The sequence below is a fragment of the Pteronotus mesoamericanus genome, unplaced genomic scaffold, assembly GCF_021234165.1.
Source record: "Pteronotus mesoamericanus isolate MK-2021 breed Mesoamerican mustached bat unplaced genomic scaffold, CSHL_Meso_final scaffold_54, whole genome shotgun sequence".
In the NCBI taxonomy this organism is placed as follows: Eukaryota; Metazoa; Chordata; class Mammalia; order Chiroptera; family Mormoopidae; genus Pteronotus; species Pteronotus mesoamericanus.
This window is the reverse complement of record NW_026555321.1, coordinates 15,494,402-15,512,763: the sequence shown is the minus strand read 5'-3', so window position 1 is coordinate 15,512,763 and position 18,362 is coordinate 15,494,402. Positions and strand designations below refer to the sequence as shown.

General features: G+C 38.0%; 1 protein-coding gene across 1 annotated transcript in view; it reads left to right on the top strand.

Annotated features, from left to right (window-relative positions):
• KCNH8 (potassium voltage-gated channel subfamily H member 8) overlaps positions 1-18,362 on the top strand; it is a 283,777-nt gene that overhangs the window by 107,589 nt on the left and 157,826 nt on the right. The window contains exon 3 of the mRNA XM_054595068.1: positions 17,765-17,896. Within this exon, the coding sequence (XP_054451043.1) occupies positions 17,765-17,896 (132 nt within the window). The remainder of the gene's footprint in view (positions 1-17,764; positions 17,897-18,362) is intronic.

Sequence of the window (18,362 nt, the reverse complement as noted above, 5' to 3'; positions counted from 1 at the left end):
GGGCTCAGAAAGAACATGCGTTAAAATCAGCTTGCACAGCCTGAGTGAGGAGCCTGCCCTGCAGTTTATCTTATCACTTGTATGTATTCAAAGCTTTGTACTTACAAACTTAGGCAGCTTTCCTGGTCTACTTCTCATATATCTGAGCAAGCTACTCTAACAGAAAGCTTGTTCTTTTTCTATGCCCACGGTTAAGGTTGCATTGTTTAATCAATGAACAGAAGTTTTACATTAGACCAATTATTGAAGTGCTCATCCAGGCTCTCCAGCCAAAATGACAGGAACAAACGAGACAGACGTTGGATGGGGCGTCCGTGCATTCGTCAGGAACTGCTTAGCTTCGCCTGTCCTAGCCTGAGCGGTCACCGTCCCTACCTAACTAGATTCCTGCATACCTTCACTTCTTTAGCGTCAGCCGTCCTGACTTAACACAGTCAGCTTCATACAATAGCTGCAGCTAACATTTACCAAGTGTTCACTGTGGGCCAAGCCGTAGGCTCTGCTCCTTGGCTGGGTTGTTACTTCATTAAATCCTCACATCAGCCCTTTGATGTAGATCTTATTAATTCCCCATTTCATAGTTAAACTGATTCACAGAGGACTTAAGTGGAAGGCTGGGATCCAAGTTCTGCCTGTCTGATTCCTGACCCCTGTACCTTAAAAACTAAGCCATGCTCATGGGCCTGGTCAACCTAAATTCCCTACATAGAAAGCCCATGGCTCTTTCTCACCTTTACCAGTCTATGGGAGTAGATGGGTGGACTTCCCAGGTGCTATGCATACCCCTCTGGGAATAACTGGCAACCTAGCAAGGAAAAAAGCCATTAAGGGCCCTCATTTTTGTACCTTCATCTATTCATTATTCCATCTTTATTAGCCAGAAATGAAATACAACTACAATGTTTGAGACTCTTTGGTGTTAAACAAGTTCCCTTTGAAACAAGGAAAGCTTATTACTTTAAAGGTTCTTTCTCTGTGGTGAGAAGAAGTGACATTGAAATTGGACGATCAAGCCCTGGCCAAGGTCTTCCAGCTGTACTTCCAGCCTAAAGGGCACAGGCTAAAGGGCTCTGAATAGCTCCTATAAAGAAAGCAATAGTTAGAAAGGCTTGGGGTAGAATCTTAGCTCTCTCCCACTCCCTAAGTATGTACCCTAGTTAATTGACTTTGTCTTCTGAGCCTCACCTTGACCTTTTTTATAGCAATGCTACCCTCATAGATGTCTGATGAAGAACCAGATGAAATAACCATTGTACAATATACATTATCTGGACAAGCTACATAATTTGTAAGGTCCATGGCAAAGTGAAAATGCAGACCGCTTTTTAAAAAAATTACTAAAAATTTCAAGTCACCAACAGAAGATTATTAAACCAAAGCCTAGGGCTCTTCTGAGTGTGTGGCTTATGGGACTGCACAGGTTGCATGCCCATGAGGCTGGTCCTGAACATTATAGCGATTTAATAACTATCCCTTCCTCCTCTGAGATTTCCCCCCAAAAAGAAGCCTCTGTCTACTTCCATTTTCACAATGTGCCAGACCCTCAGAACCTCACAGCTGGTACGTGAATCCAAAACCTGGTCTTGGGTGACTCTGAACTCTGGCCTGTGGGTTAGTTACTAGTTCCCCCTTACCTCACCAGAAAGCCATTGGCATCTAACCATCTTCAAAAAGCTCCTGCAAGGATTCTGTTATGTCTTAGCCAAGAGTTCTGTGTTTGGATTGTATAAGAATTACAAGATTAACACACCAAAAAAAATTACACCATTCTAGTCATGCTTAGCATATACTCTCAACTTGAATAATTATATAATATTGACTGGTTGTGATAGTAGAGTTGAGCTTTATTTCCCAGTAATGAGCTTTTACTCCATGGCACCCACCAAATATATACGATAACGGGTACCAGGAATTCAGATCTCTAGGGCACCTACCTGGATCTTTTTGCCCTGATATAAAAAGCTGTTCTTCCTGCCACTGCCCTAGTTCAGACTCATATTCAAGGACCTGAGTTTCAACAATTCCACTTAACTAGTCACCTAGTCTCCAGATGTGCCCCCTGAGATTCCCCTTCTCACTGCCTCCAAAGCCTCTTTGTACAGTGCAAATCTGATCACGCCCCTGATCTATGACAAAGCCTTCAGCGATTCCTCATGGCCTTTCAGGATAAATGCAAACTCTTTAGTCTGCATATAAGGCCACTCATGAGCTTGCTTCAGTCTATAGTCTATCCCTTTAAAATCAACTTTCCCTTTCTACCTTTTTTCCTCTCTTCATTCTTCATTCATACACTAGAATAACCCCTGCTTCAGCCTGTTTTATAGTTTTTGTTTTTTAATGTTTCATGTTCTAATTTGTCTTGTGCCCTTGTACTTAGCATTCTTCCTGCCAGGAATGGCACCCCCAACCTGCCGTGCCCGGCCTCACATCAAACTAGTGAAATCATCCAGACTCAGTTCAAGCTTAACTCCTCTGTGAGGCCTTCAACAGCTATGACCTGTTTCATGTTATGTTTCCATTCTTTGTCATAGGTACCACCTTGCAATAAACAAAATATTTCCTTCTAAAATTTCTGAGTTGAAACCCCACTTCGCAGGCACTGTCCCACTGAAAAAATATGAGCTTTGTGTGTGAGGACTTGAGTTCCAGTGACGGGGAAGGGGGGCATTTAGGAGATGAAGTCATAAGGATACAGCCCTTGGACATAGGATTAATGCCCTTATTAGAAGAGGTCAGAGAGCCAGCTTGCTCTCTTTCTGCAATGTGAGGATATAATGAGAAGTCAGCAGTCAGTGTCTTGGAAGATGATCTTCACCAGACCACCCCAGCACCCTGATTTAAGACTTCCAGCCTTGAGAGCTGTGAGAAATATATTCCTGTTGTTCGTAAGTCATTCAAGCTATGGTACGTTGTTGTAGTGGCCCAAACCAACAAAGACACGTTCTGTGTTCTAACCTTCCCTTTATACATCTATCTTCTCCATGAGATTGTGCATGGCTGGGGGGTGAAATTTCTGATGTCATATTAATTTTGGTATCTACGGTGTCTAAAAGAGTTCTTGGTACATAATAAATACCTACTGATTGGGTGAATGAATACAAATATTTGTCTTGCTGTTTTAACTGAAGCCCTGACTACTGCCATATTGAAATAGCCTTGAGGTTCTGTATCAGTCACTTCCACATTCTTCCATGAACCCATTTTGCTCTTCTGTTTCATCTTTAGGAACTTGCCTTTCCTTCCAAGTCTCCCCAGATCTCTGACCCCATTCACTCCATTTCTTCCTGTTTTTAGACGCTGGTTTCATTACTAGAACATTTTTCTTCTTTTCTACTTGGAAGATTCATTTCAACTCTCTATCTCACACAGGTAGAGAAGGTGGCATTCTGGAGTTTTCTGCTCAGTTACTATGTCAAAATCTTTTTGTATGAGGAGTTACCAGGCTGTCCTGAGGTACCTTAATTCAAGAATGCAGAATTGGCGTCTGGAGGATTTATTCATTGACATCCCTTTGCTCTTAGTCCTTTTGGTCACAGCTGCCTCTGGGAGGCTGGGCCGATGCAGGCACAAAGGAGGTAAACAAATAAGGCAGCCAAGACAGGTGAGTGACTCCCCAGAGCATGCTGGCAAGAAAAGGAGAAAGAGAGCAGCTGGAGAGACAGCACCAGAGAATTCAGACAAAGCCAGCAACTTGCCCACAACTCAGCGATCCTTGTGCTTGGTATTGGAGACAGTGAGAACCCTCTGAATAAGGGAAAAAAGAAGTATTTTTGCTCTACCTAGAAGCTCTGGCATGTAAATACCTCCCAAAGCTGAGAGAGCACCTCAAGAAGTAGTGTGATTCTTGGCCTTTAACAACTTGGCAGGATACTCAAATTTTCAGATGCCTATTCTAAAACAGGAATGTAATTAAAAATCATTTTACCATAGAGAGTATTTTTTAACCACCTTCAGTGGAAAAAAAAATATGAGCTTTGTGTGTGAAGACTTGAGTTCCAGTTCTAAGTCACTGACATGCTATACATTACCTTAGTCATTTCACCCTTCAATATCTAATCTTGCCTGTAAAAGGCAGAGGTGAGATTTTTTTTCTTAATGCTATTAAGGGGGTCAGGTAAAGATGGTAAATGATAGAAAATATAAAGAATCACATAAATGTTGGCTGTAATGATTCTGAGTCCAGATTTGTTCCTACCAGGCAAAAAAGCTCCCATACTTCTGAACTATGTGATTTGGGGTAATGTATTTCAGCTTCCCGAGCCTCAATTTTCCCATCTGTAAGATGGCCATAATTAAGATGGCAATAATAGTAATAGCATCTACTTCATAAGTTTAGAGGAAATACCACTTGCAAAGTGCTTTGCATGTTGCCTGGCACCTAGGCACTCAGTAAATGTTAGCTATCATCTTTGCAACCAACAGCAATATTAATATAAAGTTGGAAGTCATCATATAACAAATAACTCTGTTCTTTGAACATGAAACTTAGAGTAAATGTGATGTTTGGGCCAGTACTCTGCTTTGAAAGTAAGAGAGTGCAAGAAAAAAATAAGATACAGTTCCTGTTCTATTGACCATTATAGTGTACCAAGAAAAATGCATCAAATAATCACACGAACCTGTTAAGTAGTTTGCAGGTAAGGTACAGGCTGTTATGGAGGGAATAACTGGGTGTCCAGCCCAGCCTTGGGTACAAAAAAGGCTTCATCAAGGAAGTGATGTTTGAGTTGAATTTTGCAGGATGAGTAAAAATTGACTATGGGGAAGAAAGGATAAAAGCATTCTAGGTAAAGAGAGTCATATGTACAAAGGTCCCACAAGAAACTGCTTAATTTGGGAGGAGAAGAAAAGGCCAAGTTTCTCTTCTGAAATGCACCAAGGAATCATGTGGGAGTGGGGAGGTAGATAGGAATCAGGCAGGTCACAGAAATTTTATAGATCATGCTCAGGCTATCGCCAGAGAACTAAAGGCACTCGGTGTTATAAGCAGAAAAGTCACATGATGACTATTCCACTTTACAAAGATCATTTTTGCTGGTGGTCCACGTAAGTGATGATGGTCACTCAGACAAGTGCTGTTCAGGGTGTGATCTGAAAACCAGTTGTATTGGTATCACTTGGAACTTTAAGGAATGTCTCATGCAGACCTACAGAATCCAATCTGGAGGTGGGGCCTCGCAATCTGTGCCCTCACAAGCCCTTCAGGGGGTCCTGATGCACAGTGCACATTGAGACTCCCTGGCTTAGTCTAGGATGTAGCCAACAAAGGTGGAAGAGAGTGAATGGATTTTAAACAGATTTTACAGGTTTAGCCACTGGAATTGACAGGATTTGAGCTCTTGAGTTGGGAAATGAGAAGGAAGAAGGTGTCAGGAATTACTCTAAAATGTGCATCTGGCTTTTTATACTTTGTTGGGTATATTTGTTTTGATATGAGAGAGGAGGGAAGTCTGGGGCATGGATTTATTTATGCATATTTGTTTTTTTAAAAATATTTACTAATCTGCAATCACTGATGATAAGATCCAAGAAGCATCATTGTTAAAAATGACATCAAGTGACAAAATATCTTAAGGCTTGGTACTACCAAATGGCAGTATAACCAAACTATAACTTGAGAGCTGATTTAATCTGATAAGAAGAGCTATTTTTCTTGAAGCCTTTGCTTTCCCAGAATTCCTCAATTTTGAGTCCACTAAATTATCTTTTGAAACATCATGTTCCACTATTTTTTTTAAAAGACACTCTTTCAGAAATACTGGAGGAGTCAAACAGCAAAAGGAATCTTGTTAACAATGCTCCTAAAAAGAGATACTATTAAAAGAGAAAACATGAAACTCAGAATGTATTTTAAGGTTTAAAAAAAAATCCCCTTTTGCCTAAGGTAGTCTCATTTTATACAATATCTGTAATGATTTAGAAAACTACCTGTTCTTCTACATGCATAAAAGAGATTGCCAGACTAGAAGCATCAAATATTTTTTAGCTTCTAGTTATGTTGGTCTGCTGCCTATAGACTCCGACAACAATCTCCATTTCACTCCTTTAGGCTCCCAATTTGCATATATTTTGTTTTGTAATGCAGCTCAGAGAGGTCTTATTCAATGCCATAATCTCCAAAGTAGCTTTTGGTTGTGGAATTGAAAGGAAAGCTTTGTCAATGATCCCTCTAAGCCAATTTGTCAGGTGAAAGATAATTAAGTCTATTCTCATAGTCAAAAGAGAAAAGAAATGACTATACTTAAGAAAATAGAGGTATCTAGACAGTATTTTAGAATGCACACCACTAAGGCATTCACAGTCTGGGTTCCTACTAAAGAAAGACTTTACCTGATTCTTGCGCCAACAGTGTTTCTTATTAGTACTGTGGTAGCAGAGAGCCTGGTCAAAACTCCCAAGGAATCAAAAGGTAACTGCTAATGTATAGTAATCTGCAGACCTCTGCACGAAGGCAGAGTACAGACTGTGGACCATATCCGACAGGATGCCTGTTTCTATAAAGGACTTTTTTTGGGGGGAAAATAGCTATGCTCATTTGTTTATGTATTATCTGTTTCTATTTTAGCACTCTAATAGCAGAATTAAGTAGGCAAGACAGAGACTGCCTGAAGAACAAAGCTAAAAATATTTAGTATCTAGCCTTTTATGAAAGGAAGTGTGCTGACCTCTGAAGATGAACCTATCAAATCTGTTAGGTAGAATAACAAATTGGAGCCCACACAGTTAGGAGAATTCTGAATTGTCATGTTTTAATTACATGTGTAGGTTCCAAATGTCTTTTTTTGTTTTGGAGGAAAATGCCTGTAATCATATAGAAGCTAGTGAGAAAATACTACACATAAATTTATTTTTCACTGACGGTGGCTTGTATTGGGGCAAGCTGGTCAGTGCTAACACCTCACCTGAGCATGTGGATACAGCAGTGTCTACCCAGGTAGTAGGGTTTGGCCTCAAGTTTCTGGTGAGGTATCAGCTGCATTTTAGAGCAGAAGCAGTAAGTTGAGGAAGCATCTAACTGTTTTGTCTCACATGCGTGCCAACTTGTGACTCAGGGCAATCTGGCAGAGTGTTCATGAGTCTTCACGGAGAGTTTGCACAATGGAAGAAATGTTCAGTATGTTTGTTGTCTGCATGTTCCTGGAAAGTGCTAACTTGACTCCTAAAACTGCAATCTTCTATTTATATACTGGAGAATTGTTATGAGATTCTTAACCATATCTTCTTAATTCATTTTTCTTTGTTTTTAAATGCTCATCTCAAAATTTTGGCTCTCTCATAGGACATAATTTTCCATCCCTTTTTATCTTTTTTGTCCAATCTTTTAAACATAGATTCTAATCTGAACCTAATTGCTTAAAAAGGATTTGATCAATGCCAGAGTTGTTATTTGTTCTGGCTTATTTAATTAATGATATACACAAACACTACAATTTTTCCTTTAAAGATATCAAAATTAGATTATTCACTTCTGTGATATTTTTCCTTTGGTAATTTTTGTTTAATGTTTGGAGAAATGCACTGTGTTTTAGCACAAACCCCATAAAACTAAGAGTCATATGATTTGAGATCTAGTTTCAGCTCTTTCAACAATTAACATTTTGACCTTGGACAGCTGACTTAACCACTCTGAACTCAGGATTTTCATGTTTACAATAAAGAGTTCCATCTCATAATCTTTAAGATTTTTTCTAACTCCAGAAATTTAAGATAACTTTGTGTATTACCACTTGATATTAGAATAGATGAGCCAGGAAATGTTAAATAATTGATCATTTTCCAAAGTGTTTTTTCCTTAATTAAAAAAATGAAATGTTTTATATATACACAGAAGCCAAATATTTTCATAAAAAATACTCTCTCCCCATACTATTATCTGGCTTTAGCAAATATTAATACTGAGCCATTGTTGTGCCTGATTGCTGCTTTTCATGGTTAAAAAAGTTAAAGCACATACAAATAGAACCCTTACTTTATATAACTAGACAAAAGATATAAAACACTTTTATATATATTAGCCTTTTCAAAGCTTTTAATCACAAGAAGCAGCCATATATCCAGTATGCAGATGTGATGCAGAGAGACGTAAAACTTATATTTGAAGACACTCAGCAAGTAAATGAAGAATCCAGGACTTGTCCATATGCAATATCATCTAAGCTCTGTATTCTTTACATTTCATCATGACTATCTTTTCTAAATATATCATTTTGTAATTAGGGTTTTTTACAAGCAACATATATTGATTCTAGTTATCTTAGGCAAAAATAATAATTTATTGAAAATATGTTGTTACTTATAGAATCAAAGAAAGCAATGAGCAATTAACCCTTGTAAAGGCAGGAAGGAGTAGTGTTCTATAAAGTCTAAGTAACAGGAATAACTGGAAAGATTTTTCTGGCCCTCATTGTTGAATGAATATGCTTCCTCTTCTTTTGATATTGGGTTCCTCTGTTCAAGATTAAAATTACCAGAAGAGAAAGACTGGTTGGTCCAGTGTGGACCATTTGTTCATCCTTCCAGTGAGGACTAGTCATGTAGAGAAGTGTTTTGGTTCCCAAAGGAATATGAAGGTACAGGGATAAGAGGAAAGGGCAAGCTGCTATCCTGTCAAAAATATGAGATGTCTATTAAAATGGCAACCATGAGAATATGTCTCTTGTATATCTGCTTATAGGAGATTGGCTGATGGCCACAGCTGCTATACTCTAAAATACACCAGAGTACAGAGGCCAAACTTTCCATGGGCTGCTCCCAGCCAAGGACGGAGTGAACATTCCTGGGAGATGCAGAGCTTCTCTGATGGTTGACTTGGCTTAATGATTCCCTGATGGCCTCAGTGAACTATCCTTAAAACTACACTGCAGTCTAAGACACTGCCATCCAATTTTCCTTCCTTTCTTCTCTCCTTTGCTTGATCTCAGATCTGCATCATGGTCTTTCCACTGTTTGCTTCTAAGAGGACCAGCAATAATCACAACTATTAAGTAACATTTTCATGAATACTTCCATAATAATGTCATGCTACCATCCTATACCACCTTTTCCCACATTCTATTTCCCCTTACCCTTCTCTACATTATCTTTTTGCTGTAGCATTTAAAACCTTCTAATAAACTATATAATTATTTATACCTTATTGTTTTTCTCTCCAGAGTAGAATATAAATTCTCTTAGGACACAAGACAGAGGCTTATTCTGGTTTGTTTACTGATGTATCCAAACACCTATAACAGTTTCTTGCCATAACAGGCACTCAGTAAATATTTGTTGTCTAAATGAACAACTGTATTCAATAGCTTGCGATATAACCTCCAAATATTTTTGGCGGGCCCTAAACTAAATACAGGGTCCCAAAACTTCCTAACCATTCTGAGGTCATGTAGGTATTATGTTTATTGGCATAAAAAAATCATTTCCATTGCCCCACAAAAACCACAGATTCCTCCAACAGAAGCTTTGTGCAATTATAGAGGGTTAATTTGATCCTCAAATTCTCATTTAAAGCAAGTTCTTTTTCGCCAAACAACTGCAAGTTTGAAGAAATCTAAAATTGCTTCTCTTAAAGTGAAGTATCAAGGGAGTAAGTCTGTTTCAGTGCCTTGTTTCCAGAAAGAAATGGCTTACAAGTAGCAATCAAGAGGCTGAGCCTGTTGGATCAGACATTTTTCTGCTGACAACTGTCTCCTGCATTGAGCCTTCTTTCTCCCAGATGATCATTGAAAAGAGAGAGCCATGGTTCAGAGTTGATTGGGACTGAGTTCCCTTTGTTATTTCCAGTCTTAGAAAAAAAATGAGTGCAAAGGATGTTTTCATGTGTTCTACATAGAGCTGGAGTTCACCTTTTCTGAAGCTTCCTATGAAATGGAAAAGCAGAAACATATTGAGAGGAGGGGTCAAAAAAAGCCTTTGTGAATGAGGTCAGAATATGTAATGCATTCATTAAATGATGGGTCTTAGAGCAAAGTAAGCCTGAAACATTGCTGGAGGCAAAAATGACAAAACTGAAGCTGTCCTCCTTCAGGAACATTATGAGAAGCTGAGGTTCTTAGGAAAACACAATAATGCTGGGAAAAAATAGAAGGAAGTAGGAAAAGAGGAAAACCAAATACGAGATAGATTGGCTCTATAAAAGGAGAAGTAGGCATGAGTATCTGTGAGCTGGGCAGGACTATTGAGGATAAGGCATTGCAGACATCACTCATTCGTGGAATTGCCAGAAGTTGGAGTCAACTCAACGACCAGTAACATACACATGCAATGACAACTAGGTAACTATACTTAGGAACTTTAATCATGAAGTTTCTATAAGTGCATTCTCTTTGTCTCCATTGAAAGCAGCACCATTCTGGTGGTTTTCTGATCTCATTGTCTCCTTGGCTACTCAAGGAAATTAAGAATGAGTGCCATGTGTACCTTTATAAAAGATGTATTCCAATCTGGAACCAAAGTAGCTGAACCTTGTTTCAAACAGAAGTTCTGCTTTCATTATCAGGTTGAGAGTAAAATTTGTTGACTATCCGAAGATTTTACTTCCCTTTCTTCTTTTCTAATGTGACATTTTTAAAACTGTGTGTATCATTATGTCCTATAGCATGAGTTGAAAGGAAAATTAAGTGGAAGTGAAACTTAGTTCCTCAAATATTATTCATAGAATAGGATCATTCCTAGAATATATAGTAAAGCAAAATTAGAAAATCAAATACTTATCTTAAGTTTTGGCCTTTGACACCTATTAGCTCTGTGACCCTAAAGATAACACTACCCATCACAATATTCAGATTTGTAAAGTATGGTTCAGTTTGGGAAAATATTGGTCAGATTGATCAGGGAGGAGTTTAGATATAATCCATAAAAAGCATGTGGCCCAGTGTCTAGAACATAATAGAAGATTAATAAATGGCAGCTATTACTAAGTCCTTGCTGTGTGCATAATATTGCCAGGACTGCTCCATCTGTGTTTCTTATCAGACTGTACCCAAATGTCCTGGCTCCTCCTCAAAATCTATCCCGCCTGAATTTGTGTTTAAACCATATAGGAAAGCTTTTCAATTGTAGTTAAGAATTATCTGTGTTTATCGTCAGAAGCAGTTTGGTTTTCTTAAAGCAAGGAATAGCTCTACTGGTCAGTAATCCAGTAAAAGATTTGTTGAGCAAGGATGTTGGAACTATTGACTAAGCCCATCTTGGGGATACCCTTTGGATCTCAAGTTCCCAAGCTTCTCTTCCACATAGTCATTAGAGATTTCTGGGAGGTGGCTATATGTACTCCTGGGAGAGGAATAAGTGTTTTATTTAAGGACAAAGGGAATTTGGAGCAAAATGGAAGGAAGAAAAATAATGTGAAAACTTGGCACCTTCAAATCAGTTAAGCGTCACTTGATTTAACCTTCCTTCTTTCTTTCTTTTCTCCCTCCCTCCCTTCTTTCCTTCCTTCTTTTTTTTCCTTCTATCCTTCCTTCCTTTGAAAGAAAAAAAATAGAAATGATAATTCCACATTCCACCACAATCCATGAATACATTGTGAGTATTTTGTCAATCTTTTTGTTTTCCTTTGCTGAAACAAATTTAAAACACATTGTTTTCTGAGTTCTTCATTACTCATTAAACATTGAAATGAAAGGTGTGCATACCCACTGCCCATCTCAGAGAAGTCTCCGGCTGGTTCAGTTCATCTCTCACCAACCCCTCTGCTCTTCCCTGCGCACAAGGTGTCAGGGCCCCCGTGCCCTTCGCGCTGATCCTGCACGGTCTCCTGCTACCTGGAAACTCATATCCTGGAGTGTTTGGAGGAGAGGTGTCCAATCAAGGCAAATTCAGCGGGGACTGAGCAAAGGCTTAAAACATATATGGGCTACACTGTGGATGGTCCGTGGAAGAGGTGTTCTCTGAAGATAAGGTGAATCTTTAACCTGCTATTTCACCAAAGAGTCATCGCTTCCATTCGTTACTATAGTACAAATACCAAAAAGAGCTGGCCGTGCTGCTGTGGGGGCAACCCAGCGTGGCCTGCTCTCGGTACTCCAGGCAACTTCCCTGTCCTTTTTCACATGACACTTTAAATTCATTCCTCACACTAACCATCCTACTCTTGCTTTCCTTCCTAGTCTCTTGAAAACAGACCTTACATATTAATCAAAGTTTTAAAACTCTTGATTTAAACTTGGCTGCAAGCAAACAGAGAACAGCCATTGGGTGTTTTTCTTCGGTACCCTGTATTTTCACAGCTTATTGGAAGCAGCGGCATGGGAAAAGCACTAGAGACACAGAACACTTGAGCCGTGGGTGAGAGATGATTAAGGCCCGAACAGGGCACTAGCCAGTGTGATGAAGAGCTCTGTGGTGACTCAGTGGCACTCCTATAGCTGGCTTGACTCTTTCTGCTACAGATGGAAGTGTCCCAACATTCAGCTACTATTACCAGCGGCCTTGTTCACCTGCGTGTGGTCATTTCCCCACCCCACCCCAATACATATCCCCTGGACTCATGTTTGAAAACTGTCATACTTGTCACCACATCATAAGTAAATAGCGCTGAGAAAATGGTTGTTGAAAACAAGACTCATCAGATTTAATGTGAAATGTGAGGAGCACCTGAAAATATGTAGTGCACATGTTACTGATGCTGGTAACATTCAGGATATTGTAATATTGTTATAATGGCAAAAAACTATGATCACATATATTTATCATTAAAAATCCAGTTAAAGTCCTGCTTGATACAAGAGCTGTGAGGACATGCAAAGTATCCATATCCCATTTTGTGGGACATTTCAGAAATGCAACTTGTAACAACTCATTATGGCAACATAGTCATTGAAGAGAAGGAAATAATTCACAACTCAGTTTCCTTTATATCTGTACCTCCTTGTGTTAGGTTATTAAACCATGAACTTATACTGGAAACCTTATCATTAGTTTTCACTTATTGCCAAATATAATATTTAGGATGGTATATGGAATACATATAAATCTTTTTTCACTTGTAAATATTAGCAAGTCAAATTTTCCTATGTCCTTGTTTCCCAATGAAGAAAAAGAAAGTACCAAAATGGAGACATGGAACATTCCACCAGATTTAAACTCTGTGTAATTATTTATGCAATCCTGAAAATACATTTTACCATATAGGGTATAAACCCTGTTTTCTCCCCATGAACTGTATCTATCCATGGAAATTAAAGGTGTTATTAACTTAAATCCTGGCACAGCCTCATCTGTTTTAGCACTCAACAACCCACATGGTAATTACTGGCTGCTATATACAAAACAAGTTAAAATTGACACAGGATTTCTGCCCTCTAACCCTGCTTTTAAGAATCCTTCACAACTCTGAATTTGAGGGTGGGGGATTTGCTCCCTCCCACCTTAACTCTGGTGGAGACTTACTGTGCCAGGCCTCAACTGCTGCTAACTAAAAAGCATGGCATGAACATCATTGTGCTCTTGGCTGAAAAGGAAGAGGCTGACCCTGGAGAGTAGCTGTGAGTATCATAGTCATGGAAGGCTGGAGATTTTGTCAGAGAGCTAGTGCAAGGGCCTGGTGGAGGGATTTAGAGGAGCAAGGAAGGATAAGTAAGCAAATTGTGGAAAGGTATTGCTTTGAACATGATTGGTAGCTTTTGGCATCAGTCCTCTTTCTGGAAAAGGAAGCAAGTGCCATATGCCTTGCTTTCCAACTTTAAAGGTACCCACAGCCACACTTGTAAGGCACTTAGTGGGGATGTATTTGAAGGAGCAGTTGAAAGAAGAGCAGAAGAAGAGAACAGGAAGGAGGGAGGGAGAAAATAGGTCTGTAGTTTCTGTACACTATTACCCTAATACACTTTTTCTTTTGCCATATATGCAATGGGAAGGTAGACATCAACCTAGTTCATTCCAAATCATTACAAAACTTGAATTTAGAGGTACCCATATTAATGAAGTTTTATTGAATTTAGACAACATCAAAGAACACATCTCATAGTATCTTAAAAGACAGATCTCAAAGTGATCTTTCAGCTCTCCCAGAACATGATGTGAAATGACTGGCGTGCACCAAAGACTGGTTAGAGAATGCTGTAGTGTCGGCAGCGATTTCCTGGCTTTCACCTCATTTTATGCTTTTGCTCCTCTCTAAAATACATTGGTGTGCCCATGCAAAGACTGTGGAGACAATAATGATGCTGGTTTGAGTGTATAGATAAAATGGCTTTTCAGGAAAATTAATAACCTCTATTCTGACTTGGATGATGCTCTTACAAGGTAATTGACAGAGAGATGCTTTTAAAATGTGAACCAAAATATCAGATTCATACCATTTTCCATGTCCTCACTATTACTGACTGTAGGGTCTGATTGATAGCTTGGCCCAATGGTTCTTTTTGTTCCTACCATAGCTACAGAATTAGTGAAGAGGGCTTTCAACTTGAAGTAGTAACCATTGAAAAAAATTGAAGTAAGAGCCATTCTGGGATGATGGAGATAACAGTGTTTTGCCAAAAATATGGCTCACTTATGAGGTTTCTGCATTAGTTGTAGACAATAAATAGATATATTGTCTCACATTTTTTTGGAATACTATATCCACCCTGGATTGAAAGATGTAAGAATATTACAATTGAGGGAATCAGGTTCCAGAGTAATTAATTGACTTCCCTATGGACACATGACTAGTTAACATTGGAGCTGAGGTTGGATCCAAAGTTTCATGGAGCTGGTGATAAAGTATTAAAATGGAATTGCTGTGGCATAGATATTAAGGAAGATGAATGAATGAAAATCATAAGAATGAGAGAAAAGAGCAAAGAGGAAATCATGGCTCTAAAACTTTTAAGAGGATGTAAGGGACAGACACATACTCCATTCATGCTTTATATAGTAAACACATCATATATACATTTATTGCATGTGAATTCAACTCCACTTTTAAAAATACAAGAGCAGCAGCTATAATAAAATATGACTTTTTATGTCAGATGGCTCCTAAATACAAATCAAATGGTTCATCTGGTGTTCAACTAAAGAAAAATAATGATAGGTCCCAAGGCTATATAGACATATCAGCTGTGTTGGAAATTGTGAGGTATGATGCAATAAAATATAGATTCTATTTCTGACTCTATTATTTTTGTCTTATACTCAACTTTGAGATCAACTCCCAAGTAAGATGGAAATTTACAATATTGAAGTTTTCCAATCAAAAGAAAAAAAAGGAAAATTACGTGTGAATAGATTAATAGTTTACTTTTTTATTGTTTTTTTATTGTTGTTCAAGTACAGTTGTCTCCATTTTCCCCCTACTACTCTCTCCCACCACAGCCACACCCACTTCCTACCTTCAACCCTACCCCCATTTAGCTTTGTCCATGGGTCCTTTATACATGTTCCTTGACTTGACCTTTCCCCTTCTTTACCCCTTTATCCCCCTCATCCCTCCACTCTGGTTACTGTCAGTTTGTTCCTTATTTCAATGTTTCTGGTTATATTTTGTTCACTTGTTTATTTTGTTTATTAGGCTCCATTTATAGGTGAGATCATATGGTATTTGTCTTTTACCACCTGGCTTATTTCACTTAGCATAATGCTCTCCAGTTCCATCCATGCTGTCACAAAGGGTAGGAGCTCCTTCTTTCTTCCTGCTGTGTAGTATTCCATTGTGTAAATGTACCACAGTTTTTTGATCCACTCATTTACTGATGAGCATGTAGGTTGCCTCCAATTCTTGACTATTCTAAATTGTGCTGCCATTAACATTGGGGTGCACAGGTTCTTTTGAATTGGTGTTTCAGGATTTTTAGGATATAATCCCAGCAGTGGAATTGCCAGGAAATTCCAAACTGTTTTCCACAGTAGCTGTGCCGGTCTGCATTCCTACCAACAGTGTACTAGGGTTCCCTTTTCTTAACAACCTTGCCAACACTTATTGTTTGTTGAGTTGTTTATGATGGCCATTCTGACTGGTATGAAGTGGTATCTCGTTGTGGTTTTCATTTGCATTTCTCTGATGGCTAGTGATGCTGAGCATCCTTTCATATGTCTGGGCCCTGTGTATGTCCTCCTTGGAGAAGTGTCTGTTCAGGTCCTTTGCCAATTTTTTAATTGGGTTGTTTGACTTCCTGGAGTGGAGTCATGTGAGTTCTTTATATATTTTGGAGATCAGACTTTTCTCCAAGATTTCACTGGCAAAATATTTTACAATACAGTTGGTTCCCTTTTCATTTTACTGATGGTTTCTTTAGCTGTGCAGAAGCTTCTTATTTTGATAAAGTTCTATTTGTTTATTCTTTCCTTTATGTCCTTGCTCTAGGGGGTATATTTGTGAAAATATTGCTGTGTGGAATATCTGAGTTTCCTGCCTATGTTCTCCTCTAAGACTTTTATGGTGTCATGACTTATATTTAAGTGCTTTATCCACCTTGAGTTTATTTTTGTGTATGGTTTAAGTTGGTGTTGAATTTCATTTATATTGATAATAGTTTACTTTTTAAACAACAACTTTTTCATGATTTTCTAATATTTCTTCCCAGAAATGTTTTTAGTATAAAATCTAGTGCAAATTAATATATATTTTTAAAATGTGTATTTTAAAATACAGGAGTGTGCAAAAGTATGTTTACATCTGTGAGTATATGAAACACAGAGTTTATTCTTTTGAGTTAATAAAGTTATTGTAATAACCGTAAACTGCATGTTCTTTTTCCATACAAACCACTGTAAACCTACTTTTGCCCACCCCTGTATATAGAACCATTTCAAAACATAAGCCTTAGGCTTAAACTTGAGCCTATTGATGATATTTCTCAATTTCTTATTGCTAAAAAAAATTGAATTGAACTTTATTGCTTTCAAAATGTGTTCTTGAAATAAAACACACATAATGAAAAATATACATAGCAGAAATATAGAGTTGGTCAGTTTTCAAAAATGGAACATTCCTATGTAAACAACATGAAGATCATGGGAAAAAAGTAAGTTGACCAGCATCCAAAAACCCTTGACCTGTGTCCCCTTCTAATCACAATACCACAAAGCTAACCACTTACCTGACTTGTAACACTATAGATTAGTGTTGCCTGTCTTGTGCTTAATGTAAATGTACTTATGTTGCATTCCACTCATTTGTGTATGGCTACTTTTGCTCAGCATATTGTTATTGATATTCATTCAGTTTATTGTCAGTTATTGCACGTTGCTCATTCACATTGCTGTATAATATTATATTATGAGAATATATCTTATTACAGCCAGAAAGTTTTTAAAGTATATGTACTGATTTGCTACCAGCCAGCAATGTAGGAGAGTTTACATGACTATACATTCAACCTCAAACTTGGTACTTTCCATCTTTATTTTAGCCTTTCTGGTAAGCAATCATTGATTTTTATATTGACTAAGTAAACCCCTGTTGAACTCCCACCAAACAAAGGGCCTTATGTGTGAACAAGTATGTGGTGGGGGTGGGAAGAAGCAATGCTTCATGAAGTGAAATTCTTCACAAGTTCAAAGAAGAAATACAATTTGAGTGACATAAGCAGAAATGTCTCAGCCCAGACAAGTGTTTTTGTTGAAAATAATGCCTTATTTTCAGAGGCAGCATTTCATTTGAAGAGATGTGTATATTGGTTAAACATTTATGGAATCTGAAAACTGACATTTTTAAGATTTTTGGGGGGGAGTTGTAGGATAGAAGAAAACAGTAAGGCCTTTATTAAGTATACTACTAATGTTTGAGATTTTTATAGAAAAAAAAGGCAGTGGTTGATTCGTATTTTTATTGCTGTTTCAGGGTCTCCATTTTGGTGCCTGTTGGACATTGTTCCCATAAAGAACGAGAAAGGAGACGTGGTACTTTTTTTGGCATCCTTCAAAGATATAACAGATACAAAAGTGAAGATTACTTCAGAAGATAAAAAAGAAGGTTTGTACTGTTTCCAGGAAACATTGACAGATGGAGTAACATTTTGAAATTGTTTACTCAAATACTCTGAAAAAATTGTTTTTTATTAAATAACAGCAACTGATAAATATTCATAACTCCAGGCAGCCAGTATTTGGTACCTATTCCAAAATCTCAGAAACTCACATTCTCTTCCTTGTACTAAAGACTGAATTGACAGGAACCAGAAGTTCATATCCACATGTAAATAGGTTGATGGTTAGAAAGCAATTTATAAAAATAAAAAGATTTATACCAGCTTGTTTTATTAGGGAAAAATGAACTGAGAGATAAGTGAAGTTAAAATGATATGATTAAAAATACATCTCTGTTTTATTTAAGCTGCAGAAGCTCAAAACTTGGCATGCAAAATTTCATTTTACATACAAAATTAAGAACTCAAAGTTAGTGGTTGAAAGAGTGGAATGTTGCAAATAATTGTATATCT